General features: G+C 43.6%; 1 protein-coding gene across 3 annotated transcripts in view; it reads left to right on the forward strand.

Annotated features, from left to right (window-relative positions):
- Positions 1-15,578, forward strand: part of RGL1 (ral guanine nucleotide dissociation stimulator like 1) — a 60,436-nt gene that overhangs the window by 17,360 nt on the left and 27,498 nt on the right. For 2 of the 3 annotated variants that reach the window (XM_065745158.1, XM_065745167.1), the window contains exons 3-4: positions 6,036-6,244; positions 14,560-14,637. In XM_065745158.1, the coding sequence (XP_065601230.1) occupies positions 6,036-6,244; positions 14,560-14,637 (287 nt within the window). The remainder of the gene's footprint in view (positions 1-6,035; positions 6,245-14,559; positions 14,638-15,578) is intronic. The other variant, XM_065745174.1, reaches the window with a different exon arrangement.

Raw genomic sequence — 15,578 nt, forward strand, 5'->3', positions numbered from 1 at the left:
GAACAAGCCCAGTTCCCTCTACCCTTCCTCACAGGAGAGATGCTCCAGCCCTCTGATCATCTTAGTGGCCCTCGTCCGGGCCCGTTCCAAGAGCTCTGCATCTTTCTTGTGCTGGAAGCCCCAGGCCTGGTCACAGTACTGCAGATGGGGCCTCACAAGAGCTGAGCAGAGGGGGACAATCCCCTCCCTCTCCCTGCTCACCACCCCTTTCCTAATGATATTTCAGATTCAATTAATCAAGACAGAAAGTTAGACAGGAGTGTGAGGACTTGTCTTGATTCTGCCGAAAGTCCTGTCAAGGCTGGGGAGTCAGCATGAGAAGGGCCTTCTTGTAGGTGGGAAGGAATGAGAAGGTAAGTAATACAGGATAGCTGGAGGTGAAGACTGGGTTCAAGCTGTTGGGGCAATTTTCAGTCTCTTTAAAAAGCACGTGTACTGCATAGCGAGCCACTCGGTGGACTTGGTTCTCACTGAATGCTACAGCTACATTTGTTTGCATGGATACTTCTACCAAATTTGAGAGGGAGAATTGCTGTGTTCCCGTGGTTGAGATCTTTTACACTATTGTAAGAGTCAGACAGTGCCATTTTAACGTAGATCTCTTTGAAGATTCAGCTGCTTTATATCCTTGCTTAGTAATTCCTCTGGATGCACGCAGCAAGAGGTGATGTATAAATTAGGCTTCTTTAGTTCTGCTTTGATTCATTTAGAGGTAGTTCCACATCATTCACTGTACACAAATGAGTTTAAATTTGCATAAGTTCAGAAGGTGTGAGGACTGCTGCTCAGCACCTCGTTTTGCCTGTGTTTCTCATTTTCCCCCAAGTAGCTGCAAGGTGCCTGAGTGAAAGGGTGCCAGCTGAGCGACAGCATTTGTGGAAGGCTTTTCTTTCTCTTACCTCTGAATCTGACCTGCAGCTTTTGTTACTGTTTGCTGGTCCTTGGGACGGATACGTGCCAGGCTGTGAGCTCTAAGGATGTGAGAAAATGAGAATGCCTTTTGAACAATGATCATGGAATTAATTAGTCCTGGAAACTCTGGGCTGCTGCCAAGAAGGGTTATTTATGTGGTAAGGAAGGAAAGGAAAAGGGTGGAGCTTTGGAAATCCAGGAATACCCCTAGCTGTCAGATCACAGGAAAGAGCTCATAAAGTTACATTGGCTTCTGAGTTTGGGGCAGTCAACACACAGTATTCTGATTTTTCAGCAGCAGCTAAAATGAGGAAATGGGAGTTAGCAAAGTGGAGAAAGCTCTGCAGAGAGCTCCGCGTTCGTTTTATTTCCATCTGCGCTGTATGATAAAAACAGCTGCTCCTGCAGAGGCAAGCATCCGTGCTGCCTGGAGCCTGCGGGCTGCAAGGAAACCTGCTGCTGGCCACCCAAATCCTGCATTCCAGCCACGGTTTCCTAGAGTGGAAATTCTGCTTCAAATTCAGTCTTATCTCACGCGAGCTATTTTCCAGGCTGACAGCTCTGCAGTGCGGAGGACAAGGGCAGAGGGGAGAGATGGATGTGAGGCTCTTAGGTACTGTCAGCTGCAGAGCTGATTGCAGGAGGAAGCACGGATGTGTGCAGCACAGGGCCTACCCTACCAGTGCCTGAGATGCTGTCTTCATCTGATGGGTTTAGTCCAATCACTGCTCTCTGTAATGAAACCCAAACGTTTTTCACTTGCTTCTTTCAATGATGATGTGGTCTGGATGGGGACAGTCGGCACCATGTGTGCGTGTTTGAGTCAGTTCAGCGTGATGACCAGCTGCTGTGGATTTTATCTGTCAGCAAGCACATGGGGCAGTCTGGCTTCCTTTTACAGGGAGCAGGCTCGCTTCTGAGGGTCATTAACACTTCAGTTGGAAACGCCGTGTCAAATAAGTCGTTAATATCTTTGAAGCTATCATTAGCAGAAAGAACTTGATTAAAGTGATGAGGACTTTTACAGAGCTCCATGAAGTCTTCCTGCTGCTTATGCTCCATCTTTCTTTATTAGTGGTGTTATTTTCTGCTACAGCGTGCAGCAATTTGGGCAGGCTTAGCCCAGCGCAGAGCGCGTGTGTCCAGTCAGTTGATGAGAAGAACTATAATGGAAAAGTCCACATCTGGAAAAGCTGTGAACTTTGTACACAGTGAAAAGCTTTGAAAAAAAATCTATCAAAATCCATAGAAATGGGGCTTATAGATAGCGGTCGATACGCTTCTGAAAAGCAGGATTTCTAAATGAGTAAGTCTTTACTAAAGCAGCGATATCTCACATTACTAAGTCTGAGGAATGTTTCATATCTGATTCACTTATTTTTCATCTCATTTGTGTTTTTTAAGTGTTTTTTTTACAATCCGCTTAATGAAAAGTGGTTGTGTTGACTTCATTCCATCGTCCTGACTTTCAGAATCCTCAACAGATAATATTTGCATTGGAAAAGCCTTCGGATCGGTGGTCTGGGGGTAAAAGAGATCGTTTCCAATGGTGCTTTTGAAATCATGACCGCCAGTGATCGCCACGTGTCACTGCCAGAACTTGCCCAGAGTTTTAGGCGTATCTTTTAATAGCAGTAAGTACTGGACCCTCCTGAGCAGGCAGTCAACACAAAAGCAAACACAAAAACTCTTCCGCCTTTGGGCAGCCCGGTTATGTCAGTGAGATGTCCTCTTGATTAAATCCAGACTGAGCAGTTTCCTGTTAGCATGCGAGCGCAGCCCGCAGTGTCTTACTCTGAGAGCCTGGCCCTGAGCTCTGCTGCCAAGTCCTTTCCTCTTCAGCTTACAGGCAGGATTGCTAAAATAATACAACTACAAACAATCCCTAAAAGTCTCTTGAAATGATTTCTAGCCGTTTAATGTCTCGCAGACAACCTCAGCCTTGGCTTTTCAGCGTTTTGGTTTTTGTTGTTGCCTTTTTGTAAACATTCTCCTAGGGTTATGTGTTGGGGAAGTTGCAGTTTTGCAATTATAGGAAAATTTTGTGCATGCATCAGACTTGGGAACGCGTTCTGCTCTTGTTTGGGGCTGCACTGCTGCAGCTGTGGGTGCTGGTGCAGCAGTGCTGTGTGTTGCCTTGTCTGTGTACCAAACGCATGAATCAGTTCATGACACGAGACCAGGATAACAGCCTGCAATTTCATGGTTTGTTTGAACGGATGTAAACCTGCAGTGCTTCTGAGAATTGTCTCTTTCCTTCGACCTGAGCTGTTTTCCCCGTGCCAGCCCATGTTTTTCTGCAGCCCTGGGGTGAGCGAGGTTGGGCAACTTGTCTGGGTTACATCTCACCCCACCAAGTGCAGGCTCTGTTTTAGCTGGACCCCTTTTGTAGTCCAGTTCATCACACAGCTGCATGAAAAACAGCTTAGGAGCAGGGCAGCATGTGGGCAGCAAAGGGCCTATGGAATAGCTTCTTTCAGTGGCTTAAACTCAATGTGAAATGGTGCCATTTTCCTGCTGAGTTGTGGCTGCAAGTTTCCCAGGCTCTCTGCCTGTGGTCTGAGCCTTTGAGTCTTTGCAGTCTGTTGAGAGGTCCCTGTGCCTCGATCCTGCACAATACTCCTGGATCTTCCAGTGCTTCCTGTGGACACAGAGGCTACCAAAACCATCACTGGGATCATTTCTTGCTGTAACATCCATTGGGAATGCTGCTAGAAGTGAACAATTAGCCGTGCCATTGAGGGATGCTGGAGTTCCTAGTCCTGTTTCTGTATTCACCTCTCAACTCTGTTTTAGCAGGTTGGATTTTAATTTTCTACCAAACATCTGTTGGACCCTGTATGCTGGGAAATGGGTTGTCCTCATCCTGGAGCAGCTGAGCTGTGCACTCAGTAAGGGCATCTGTATTGCTCAAGAGAGGAAGGCATATCTATTATGAATAATTGAAAAGCAATGGAAGGTAGTGCTATAAATATGAAATGGATGGGCTGTCTGTTCCTGATTACTTCACGAATAGCTTAATTTTATTCTTCCTTGTATTTTGCCAGTTTGCAAAGCCAAAGTCTGTAATGCCTGTTAAGTCACTGCTGTGACATCTTCAAGTCCTTGAGTCCAGGTGCTGTGCTAATATTGGAATAGAACTAGCCTCACTGTTTCAAACTTATGCCTTACTGGACAAGTTCTGGAGCAAAACCTCTGGTCGAAACGTCCATGTGTCTGAACTTCATGTGCAGTCCAGGATGAGATTCTTCAGGGGGTGCTTGAGATGTGCTGTCAAGCAGCCGTGAAGAAACACAAAATAGGCCTTAATTTGTTACTTAGAGGAGTCTCAGTCTGCTGTTGATCATCCTACACGCTGGTGAAGACAGATTCAACATTCAAAGCCTAGAAGGGCTGTAAGGCTTCTCTGGGAAGCGTGACCTAATGAAACACCACTGTTGTCTGTATCAGGATACAGCAGAGCTGTTACCCAGGAAGGGAAGGCTGTGGTTCAGAAGAGCATCATCACAGCAGTCCCAGCTGAAATCTTGCTGTGAGTGCATCTGTGAGGAAGAAATCAGCAGTACAATACTGCTGTGCTGCAAATGGCTTTATTCTGAGGCTGCAGGAGAATTGGTGAAGCAAAGTCTAAGCTAGGCTGCTGTGTGCTCCTGCTCAGTTTATTTCCTGTAGTGTTTTGCTGCTGTTGCGTTCAATCCAACCTAGTCAGATTGAAGAACTGGTTTTCAGTCTTGAACTATCTCACAGTGGGCTGATTTTTTTTCCTTTGTGTAAACCCATCAATCCCAGATACAAAATTTGCTTTAAACAAAATACATTCTGATCTCAGTGAACGCAAGCGAAAGTACCTGTACTTTGAAAAGATATTTCAGCCATTCAGATGACTTTCCAGGAGCTCAGTTACTTGTAGATAAATCCTGATGTCCAGGGATTTTTGCCAGGGTCTGTATTTTTACTCGTGGTTGCAAACATTTGGATGAGATGAGGCCATGTCTTTCTCTCAAGGGAAATGGGTTTTTTGTTTCTGCCATTCTGCTAGCGGTGGTGCTGTGTGATTACATTAATTAGTGACTGGGCATGCAACTGTGATCAAGGTGAAGGAACACAAGCAACACAGTGCACGCTCCTCAAGCTGAGGTTGAGGAGTATCACTATTTTGGTTCCTGTTAATTCGTAGCAACAGAGGCAAAACTGCTGTTTCTGATGCCGCCTCTGTGGGGCTCAGCCATTTTTACACATTGCTTCCCACAGACAGCTGGCTCCTAGGGGAAAGAAATTTCCTCTCTGATCACTCTTATTGATATATTTTATGTACAATCCCATTGTTAAGGCTTGTCATTGCAGCTAAGTGTTTGAGGTGGTCACAAACAGAATTCCCTGAGCTGTCCTTTAAATAGAGGTGTAACATAATCCTGTGATTGCAGTCTTGAAGTGGACTGTGGGCTGCAAAAGCAAATGCTGTTTAAAAAACAACCCCTCCTCCTAAAAACAAACAAACAAAAAGCAAAGCATCAAAGCTGAGATTTCTTGTCAAATACTGCACCAAACAAAAACTGTACAAGAGAATTGAAGGATTCTAATGGCGTGTGTGCTAATGTCACCTTCCTTCCTTGCAAAAGTATCATGACATGTTTCTTGTCCAGATGCACTTAGGACCTGAGGTTGTGCGTCAGCCCCAAGCTGGTATTTCCAGCAAGGGAGCCATAAGTTCTGCCTCTAAAACTGTGATCAGTTTTAGTGTTTATTCACAAGTTAAGTGGGGCTGAATCACCTCTATTGTTTCCTTTAGCAGTGTTGTTATTCTCTTTGTGGGATAATGAACTTTCTTTTAGATAATAATACATGGTAGTACCTCAAGATGCATCGGTAGCAGTCAGAGTGTAAAATATTTTGTGGAACATGTCAGGGAAATAAAGACAGACTCACTGAATAAGCTCCATTCTTGATAGAGCTCTTCGTGTTTGGAGAGCCAAAATAGACAGTGAGGTTTAGTAACTGAAGATAGACTCCCAAATAACCGTTCCTGTGCAAAGATGAGATTTAATCTGTTACAGTGCTACAGTTGTGTGAAGGATCTGACTTGTGCCTGATTTTTGTGTTTTGTTTTTGTTTTAACTTTGTAGGTTGAAGGGGACCAGTTACCTCCAGGACATACTGTCAGCCAGTATGAAACATGTAAGATCAGGACAATAAAAGCTGGAACTTTGGAGAAACTTGTGGAGAACCTTCTGACAGCTTTTGGGGATAATGATTTTACCTACATCAGTATCTTTCTCTCAACATACAGGGGCTTTGCTTCTACTAAGGAAGTATTAGAGCTTCTCCTTGACAGGTAAGAGCTGTTGGATGGTGGGAGCTGAGCTGTCATTTACACGACAGGGAGATGTTGTCTGAAATTGTTTCCATTACTTCCAGTGGATGTGGACTTAATAGGCATCAAGAATACAGCAAAATTGGGAATGTCAGCATAGGTACAAAGTGTGTAAATTCATGCTGCTCGCATTTGAATCCTCATTAAAGCATGGTCACCATGTAGGGAAAATACACTGTGTCTGGCAGTGAAGGAATAAAAATGGAGCTAGCATAAGTATATTAATCTAGCTTGTCCCTCTCCTTAAGAAACAGAATAAGAGGGCTGCAAAGTCACACCTAGCATAGATTCCTGTATTTTACTGGATATTGAATTTTCAGGCCTGAGTCTCCTGTTGGGGGATATTGATTTGAAATGGGGATCATACAAACATACTCAAAACTGTGTCTTCTACTCACATCAACAGTCATAGCTTTTGTGGGCAGCATGAGAGCCCCTAGATATACAGATAGCTTTTATGACAAGACTGCTAAATCATGTCTGTTATATCTGTACAAATGCTTAAAACATGCAACATTAGTTTTCTCACCCCAAATTGTAACTGAGACATGGCTAGGGCAGTGGTGGAAGTATCATATCTATTTCATTTTCAAAAGAAAGTGATGTATGAAAACAGCTATTCCGACATGTAGTAATTAGAGGGCTAGTGTAAGAACTCCTCTTTTTTATTTTGGCTCTTCCACTAGGTAGATGAAGAGCAAGGTGCAGATAAGCTATCTGTACTATTCTTTTCTATCTGAAAAGGAGTATGATTCTACCTGCTTTGCAGGAATGTTATGTGCTTAATTAACAATGGTGTTGAAATGCCTAGCTGCCAAGCCTGCTGTAATTGTAATAGCAACTCCTGTAGCTCAGGAGTAGTAACTCCACAGCCAATGAGATCTGGAAAGAGAAGCCATCGTGGGACGCAGACTGTGCAGTTAGGTTTCCTACAGTGACCTTTGTATCTCAGTCCATACACGTTCTGACCTAGGACATGCGCTGCCCATTTGGGCTGTTTAAATTCTGTTCCCCTAGCGGTGCAGTTCTTGTTGCTCTGTGTTGGAGCCAGACTGCTCTTCTGGGGTTTTCCATTGGTTGACATGCACCTGGGGAAATTGCCTTTCTGTAATCAATGAGAACTTGCAAATAGCTTATATAATGTGAATCTCATTTCTTTGTTAGTGAGGTGTTTTGGTAAAAGAGAAGAATGTCCCTCCTGAGGCTGTGAGCTCATTTTAGAACTCACTATACAAACATACCTAAAAGTGTTTGCAACAGCTCCCACCCTAAAGCCCTTCTGCTGTCAGGAGATCCTAGAGACAGTGAGAGGAGCAGGCTGCTAGCAGAGACTTAAGAGTGCACTGAGGCAAAGAGAGAATAAGGGTTCTGCTTCACCTAACGGTTTTGGAGTTGGATCTTTGTTTTTGTGTGTCCACATCTGGTTGTTATTTGCCGTGCCCAGGAGATAGAAGACTGTTATGCAAAGAGCAATTAGTATGTTGCGCTTATTTAATTTGCATAAATTATACACCATCCCATGTGCCTAGAATCTACTGTCAGAACCTGTTAAGGTGGGTGGCCAGCAAAGTGATGGTTTTGGAGAAGCATTCTTGTTGCTGGGAGGCTGCCTGTGTCCTTTATGGAGGGCTGGTTTGTTGGGCACTCTGCACAGAGCACCCAGGCAGGACGAGGAGAGGGCTCCTGCAGAGTACTCGCTGTGCATAGCACTTCAGATACCAAAACAATTAAATAATGTCCCTGGGACTGAGGATTGAAGGATGATAAACTTGGGGTTTGTGCCAGAGGGGTAATCCACTGAAACAACAGGCCATCTTACAGTCAATTAGCCTGGTTATGGTTTTGATTGTTTTGTGGCGTTTCATCACTAGCCATGAAAATGTTCCAATTCCCACAAGGCTGTGCTGCTGGAAGGATGATGAAAAAGTCCTTTGGGAATCTTGCTTTTGCACTGACATTAACATGGTCCTCTAGATAAAGGGTTCTGCTTTCTTCCTGTATTCTCCCCTAGCAAAAATGATTGTAGCAAGCTAAAAATAGGGATGTACAAAATTAGTAAAACACTGGAGTCATGTATTCAGATACTCAAAAATCAGGAATTTGAGCAAGGAAAGAAGTCAGTATCGTTGCCAAGCTCATACATCACATGCTTTAGTTTCTACTTCTGCATGGGTTTTTAAAACAGCCTGAAGAAAGTGATTACTCATTCTCTGAGAATCACTGGTCATGAGACACCTATACTCTTCAGGCTCCTATAAAAATGCAGCAATGGTAGCTGTAAATTGCAGTGCTGGCACAATTTAGCTCAGTTAACTCTGCAATTAAGTTCTTAATATTTTCATATCTGGGAATTACATCTGTACCGTTTCAATTAGATTGAAGCATAGAAGTAGTGGCAAGTCTAACTTAGGAGTCTTTCTTGTATTTTCTCAGGTGTGTATCGGGGAGGAAATGAAAACAGACGTTGATTAGAAAAGAAATTGAGCAGGCAGGACTAACATCTTCGCTTTGAAGTCTGTGCATGAATATTTTGTAATGAGTTTCATTTGTGTGTTCAAGCAGATAAGCAGGAAGGTAGGAGTCTTCTTCTAAAAATGAGGGCCTTCTTATTCACAGCTTTGTTGGCTGCTGACAGAAAGGAAAGATTGTGGCCCAATCTTATCTGTTGCTGCGTGTCCTCATGGTCAGTTTCTGAAGAGTTTCTGTCCCATTGGAGCTTGTGGTAACATGGTGGTGCAGCAGCAGCTCTGCTTTAAGGAAGGGAGAACAGGGGAAGTTCAGATGCTGCAAGTCTGCTTCAAACAAGTTGGCCACGTGATATTTATAGCAGTGTCTCAGGTAAGTTTGGGCACTCAGGTGAGGTGAAAATGTCAGAAGATGGCAAGAAAACACAGGGGACAGAGCAGAACTTTCTTTCTTGAGGCAAGTTCTGGTCTCCAGCTTACATGCATCTTGGAGCAAGTAGTAACGTAGTCTACAGAGGAAGGGTACGTAGGCTGCTTGACCTTGTCAACATTATCCCCAGCTTTTTGTAATAAATGGTAGAATCCTCAGGAAATCCTAGGAGGTCACCACTTCCTTCCCCTCTCACAAATCTCAGGAGTGTAGTGTTTAAGAGTCAATGGATATTTCTCTTGGCTTTTCAAATATTGTGGTTAATCTGGAAGTGTATGGATTGGGACAAAGTGTAGATTAAATTTAAGCTATAAAAGTTTAGAATGATGCTCATCATGTATGGAATATGAACTTGTCAAGAAAAGCAGTGTTGTCAGGAAAAATACATAGAAATAGACAGTAGTTTAACTAACTCAGTTTTCATCTTTTATGCAGAAAAGATAGCCTAAGAGACTACATTTTTCGAATTTAATGTTAGTCATATTTCTAAATAACAGTACAGGGATAAAGGTGAGTGGTAGTGCATAATCTGTGTTCTGTAGCTATGATCTCTGTTTTCCAGTTGAGTAAAAAAGAATGAAAAAGGCTCTCAGAAAAAGCAGTAGTTGTCAGTTCCAACTTCACATGGAGCACTTGAGCCCTGTTTCTTCTCCTTGGTGATAGTGTAAGACTGTAGAGTGAGGGACCAGTTGTGGATGGCAATGCTGAGTCCTTATTTGTTGGTATAAGGAAGAACAGTGATGTGACCTGATCCAAAAAAGCCTTTCCATCTTTCTGCAGGGCAGCAGCTCCATGACATGGGATAGAAGGGACAGCACCTGCACCTCCTGCTCATAGGACACTGTTTGTGGGAATGTCCACATTGACAAACTTGCCCAGAAATGTAGGTCAGGCCTACAACACACTCACAGGAGTGTGTGAGACTCTACAGCCATCGCGGCCTGGAGGGGCCTTCATTTCCTGCCTGGCCTCAGAGGAGTTGGTAGTTTTGTCTCTGACAGAGTGGTGGGATGAGCTAAAGGGACATCCACATTGTTTATGCTGCCTTTGCTCCTCTTCACACGGCATAGGAGTACAGGAGGAAGTCCTCCCAAAGCCAGACACACATGGCTTTGGTTATTTCACAGCAGGAATCTCATGGTTGCTCAGCGCCCGTACTGGCGATGTCTTGAGCTCCCACATCCTGTGCTGGTATTGTCATCGCAGACATGCACAAACAGACTGGGCAAAGAGAAACATTCCTAAAGGCGATGTATCCAGTGCAGCAAGTATCAAACAACAAGTGTGAGAAGGTTTAGGTTTGCTGATGTAATGTTCAGAATGTTTTTAAGCAGTTCCCTCTGTATCACCCAGGAGTTACTCACTGGATTTTTACAACTGTGCTGCTTGTAACAGACTACCAGTTGTGCTTTAATATAGTCACTGATGTGATGTCACTATTTGCTCTCTGAATAGACTAACATTTCTTGCAGACTTTGATATTTCTCTGCGCCATGACTTCAAATTAATTTTTTGCTTCTTATTAAACCTGAAACTGGAGACCTATTCATTATTTTGGCTGTATTTGGTCAGTAAAGATTCAACATAGAGTAGAAGTCAAACTGAACAAAATATTGAGTGTAGGCTGAGAAGTGAGAGGGATGCCTTGTACTTGCACAGCTAGTTAAGAGTAATTGGGCATCCACATCCCTTTAGTATGCGTGGAAGTTTGGCATCTCAATGCACTAGGCAGCTTGGAAAACCTGCCAAGTCTTTAACACTGTGCATCCCAATATTGCCTCTTCGTTTGGTACAAGTGGGTAGGGAGGTTTAAAAATAATTAAAACAGAGAAAAAAAAAAGACTCAGCATTTGGATGTGGAAATGCTGGATGGAAGATAGTGGAAAGAAGGAAAGGGCCAGAGCCAGGAGCAGAGGAGCTCCTCCTGCCCCCAGGCACAGCACTGCCCTCATGTGAGCCTTCAGCATCCCCTGCTGCTACGTGTGCTCTGGCATTAAGCTCTCCCAAGCGTGATGGAAACCAAAGATCTTTAGCTGTCCAGAGGAGAGCAGGCATAAGCCAAGTTCCTCTCTTCTGTATTTTATTTTGTCATGGTAATTGTGTTCCTTGCAGCGGAGCCACGCTGTGCTTGCACAGTAGCATATAAAGTAGCAAGCAGTCCGTATCCGAAGAAGTATGCAGTACTGCTGTTTAATGGGAGAGCTCGAGCTGGGTAAGCCCAGCAGTATGGTGATGGCAAATAACACGTTCATTTTACATTTCCAGTTCATTTCTTTTTCTGGAGGATGGCTTGATAAGGGGGCAAATGGAGGGAGAAAGGAGGGATAGAGGGGGTGAGCTCAAGAAGGACCTGGCTGGATAGAACAATATAGAGACAAGTATAAACCAAAGGCTTTGCACAAGCTGGAGAGAATCCTGAGGCCATCCCTGGATCCTTTGCATTTGCAGAGCCTTGCATTTTAGGACAGCAGCTTTATATACCATCAAGTTCACTGTTACTGCTGTAGCGTTCTCTCTCTGTTGTTTCCCTGTATATCACCCAACTAAAAAATTGACTTTGTTTCCATCATTCTGTGAGTATAACTCCCAACACTTCACAATTCTTGCTGGATATCTGTGCTTCCAGTTTTTTACTGTTTGCTTTGATGCTTCCAAGCATTATTTAGGGCTTTGGTGCAGAGAACCACCTTTCCTTATGATTTCCTAACCATTCAAAGAGGATTTTCCTTCCTCTTCTTCCCTTCCCTTCTTAACAGAGATGCAGGGCTGCATTTTCTACTCTGTTTTTCAGTATGTAAACGTTCAGTGCTACGGGTTACATTCCGGTCTCATTTGCTTAGTCAGTTCTTTTGAGCTAAGTCTATAACTTTCCAAACACCAAAGCAAGGCTGAAAAGTTGCGTGGGCTACAGGATCCTTTTGTTTCTCATGTCTCTTTTTGTATGCAAAGCATTCCTACAAGGCTGGGTAGTGAATGGCTCTTTGTCCAGGAGCTGGTGAGAACAGAGCAGTGAAGACTGCAGAAACGCTGTTCTTTACATCAGATGTATCATTAACTCCTCCAAACCCGTATTTAATGGCCTGTTGTTCATGCAGAGCTCTTCTTTGTTGGGAGATAGGCAGAGACTTACATTTGGCAATATGACAAAATGTTATATACGTGCCAGGTTCTGTTCTGAAAATCGCCTGCTTTCTGTTACTGGGTTATAGGCTTATATTATAAAAATCAGCATGGGTACCCCTAGTGGGATTTACGTGCAAGTGCCTCATGTTCTCCAAATATGTATTTTATATTTCACACGTTGCTGGGACAGGGATACTGTGAGTCATCTCTATACATTCTGCTTGGAGAACTAATGGGAAGTTTTGAAAAATGAATGTAAAAGTGCGATTGTTATTCAAGAGCTGCAGCTTTCTTTGCTCTGTAGGGAAAAAACTGCCTTTTGTACTGACTAAGATGTATTGTAGTCATCTTGCCTAGCAGATGGTGATGGGAGTGAAATCCTCTCCGTTTATCATCAGGCCAAGAGCGTAAGGTACACGTGGCATGAGCAGCATGTCTCCATTCCTGGGTGACCAATGTTGAGGAGGTGTCAACGCAGTTCTGTCAATGTCTGCACCCCCTCAGCAGCCCCCTCCTGTAGCTTTTTGTTGTGATAATGTCACCCAGCATTCCAAAACTTGGAAGTGCAAATATTGAAGCCAGTAGGGTTCAACCTCTTTTGATTGGATTTAACTTCAGCTTAGCAAAGTGATGGGCTTCATGGAGGTGTTGTGGCAATCCAAACATGATTGGTTTGGAAGGCACTCTGATTTCTTTCACCCTTGCAGGACCTTGACCCTGGTGAGACTAAGGTGTCATGCAGCATGATCAGACGTAGGTTCTTACCCCATTGTCACTTCAGCTAAGGATGTTTCTTTAGCAGTAGCTCTGTGAAATCACAATGGAGAAAGGGGTTACCCTGTTTGAACCTCCAGGTCGAGAACCTTTTCAATTTTTACGAGTCCTTACAGTGTACTCTCAGACATCTGCAGTCCTTTAGGACCAGCAGGATTGTTTGGGTATAACTGAGAGGAATTTGAGCCCTTCAAAATATAAATTTCTAAGTGTTTATGCACACGTTACGAGATTTCTGAAGTCTTCACCACTGTTCTTGTGTTGAACGAGGGACAGCGTGTTGGTCAGAGTAAGATACTGGGGTCAGACTGTCATATTTTACTCTCAGTTTTGCCACGGACAAGTGGAAACAACTTGAACAAATCATTTTTGTTATGTCTACCTGCAGCTGGAGGTGCAGGAGCTAGTTTCAAACGAGCCATTGTTGCAGATAACACAAGTGGTCTTGCTGTGGTACTCTCAAGGTTAAGGAAACCCAAACTGACCTCCCTATGGCTGCAGCCACACTGCTGCTATCTGAGGGGTGACTTGTTTGCCTTCATTAATTTGGGTTTACTTTGCAGTGCACCGGAATGAGCTTCGCATCCATCTTGAGCAGTCCAGAATTAAGCCCATGTCATCATGTTGTTGAAACTTAAGTTATTATTTTAATGTATAGTGAAGTTTTGAGACTGAGAGCCACGATAGGGCAGAATATCAACGTGAGGTTGGTGGACAGTGGTGCAAAACCCCATTATTTACAACCTGCTGGTGAGAAGGAGCTTGAATTCAATGACACTGATTGACTTTCTGTACAAAGCTGCAGTTCTTGCATACGAAACCTTAGACTGACAGTTTTAGGAGATCATAAAGCTACCACCTCGTATTTCTAACCTTTGAACATTAGGGGTGAATTTGTTGCAGTTCTGCCATGACCCTTCCCTATACAAACTGACAGCCCACACTGTTTTCTTTATCTGATGTTACTAGAACGTTATAAACAGTTAAAGATGCACTTGTCCTCTTAGCTACTCAGATTAATTGCAGGTGCTTGACTAACATAATTAGTCAACTGCAGAATGTCTAAAATCATCTTGCCGTAGTCTGGACTGGGAGTAATTGTCTGCCTTCATTAAAGCAGGCTGTAAGGAGCCATGGGGTTCTTCATAGAGCTGTGTATCTGAAGCAATAGGCACTTCCATTGAATATGGAGTGCATTATCCTGCCTGCAAGGCACGTGCCTGACATATGTGGGTATGAGATTTTGCTTTGTGCTGGTGGAGTTGTGCCTCTGGTTTCCTCTTCCCTGGTGGCATTTTCACAGTGCTGCACGCTGTTCCTGCTCGTGACAAGGAGTTTTGACACGAATGGGCAGTTGCCACCTAGAAAAACGTGTGTGGGAATCACACTTGGAAGAAGTGATGGTAATGGTGTAAGAACTGCTTCTTTTGGGGTTGTGTTTTCATTTAGTAGATGTTCCTCTAAACAGCCATCTTCTTTTTCAGGTATGGAAACCTGGAGACCTCAAGCTGTGAAGAAGTCGGGAGCCAGAATTCCTCTGAATCCAAGACAGTACTCAGGAAGTAAGTGTGGTTTTGTACTGGGCAGCAACCAGGATTCATACTGCAGGAGGGTGTGGGCAGCGTAGCTGTTGTTTCCTTTGAAAATTTGCAGTGCTGTTTGCTTGCTTAAACAAGCTTGTGTAAAAGCCAAATATCAACCATCTCACAACATATCCACGTAACCCAGAGATCTCTCAGTCAGCAAGACTGTCTTGGAATTGACCAAGAGATGAACACATCTAGGCCAACGTTTTATTGATGAAACAAACAAGGAATGTTTGTTTCCCCTGCCTTATCTATGGCAGTAAACGGTTATTGCTTATGACTGATTTTATTGTGCATTACAGCAGTGTCTGCAGACTGTGGCAGAGGTTGTTTCAGGCACCATGTGCATGCACACCTCTTCTCTAGTGCCCCTGTGATTTACAGTGTTGCTTTTTGAGTGAAATTCTGATGTCATCCCGTGTTGCAAGAAAAATAGCTAAACTGATTTGAAATAGAGTTTAAATGGGAAAAAAAGTGGTTCTCCTCCCAGCATCTTATGAAACTGCATTTTATCTTTAGACGTGGGATGTAAAATGCTCCTCAGGCCATCAGAATTTGTACTTTGACATCTGTATGGTGTGTGGTTTGCATGCGCTGTGGCAACAAAAAGTAGCTGGGTGGTTATGTCTGATTGCAGTATGTGGAGGATCTTGGTTATTGTCAGCATTGCTCTATGTTTCTATTTCATTGATCAGTTAAAAATAAAAACAAATTGAACTCTTTCTTCTGTGCACTGACTTGGCAAGGGGGAGCTGAAGAAGGGATTTTGCAGCTTCAGTTTGTTGTGAGATAGAAGAAAATGTTGAATTTTTCTAGACCGAGAAACGCACCGCAGTAATTTCATGCAGGTTGTTGACCCTACCTTAAAATATTGGGCCTGCCCTTCACACTGCTTCTCTCCCTGTGTTTCTGATGAC

This window comes from Cyrtonyx montezumae, unplaced genomic scaffold (genome assembly GCF_038088225.1).
Source record: "Cyrtonyx montezumae isolate F1298 unplaced genomic scaffold, pur_monq_1.0 scaffold_1, whole genome shotgun sequence".
In the NCBI taxonomy this organism is placed as follows: domain Eukaryota; kingdom Metazoa; phylum Chordata; class Aves; order Galliformes; family Odontophoridae; genus Cyrtonyx; species Cyrtonyx montezumae.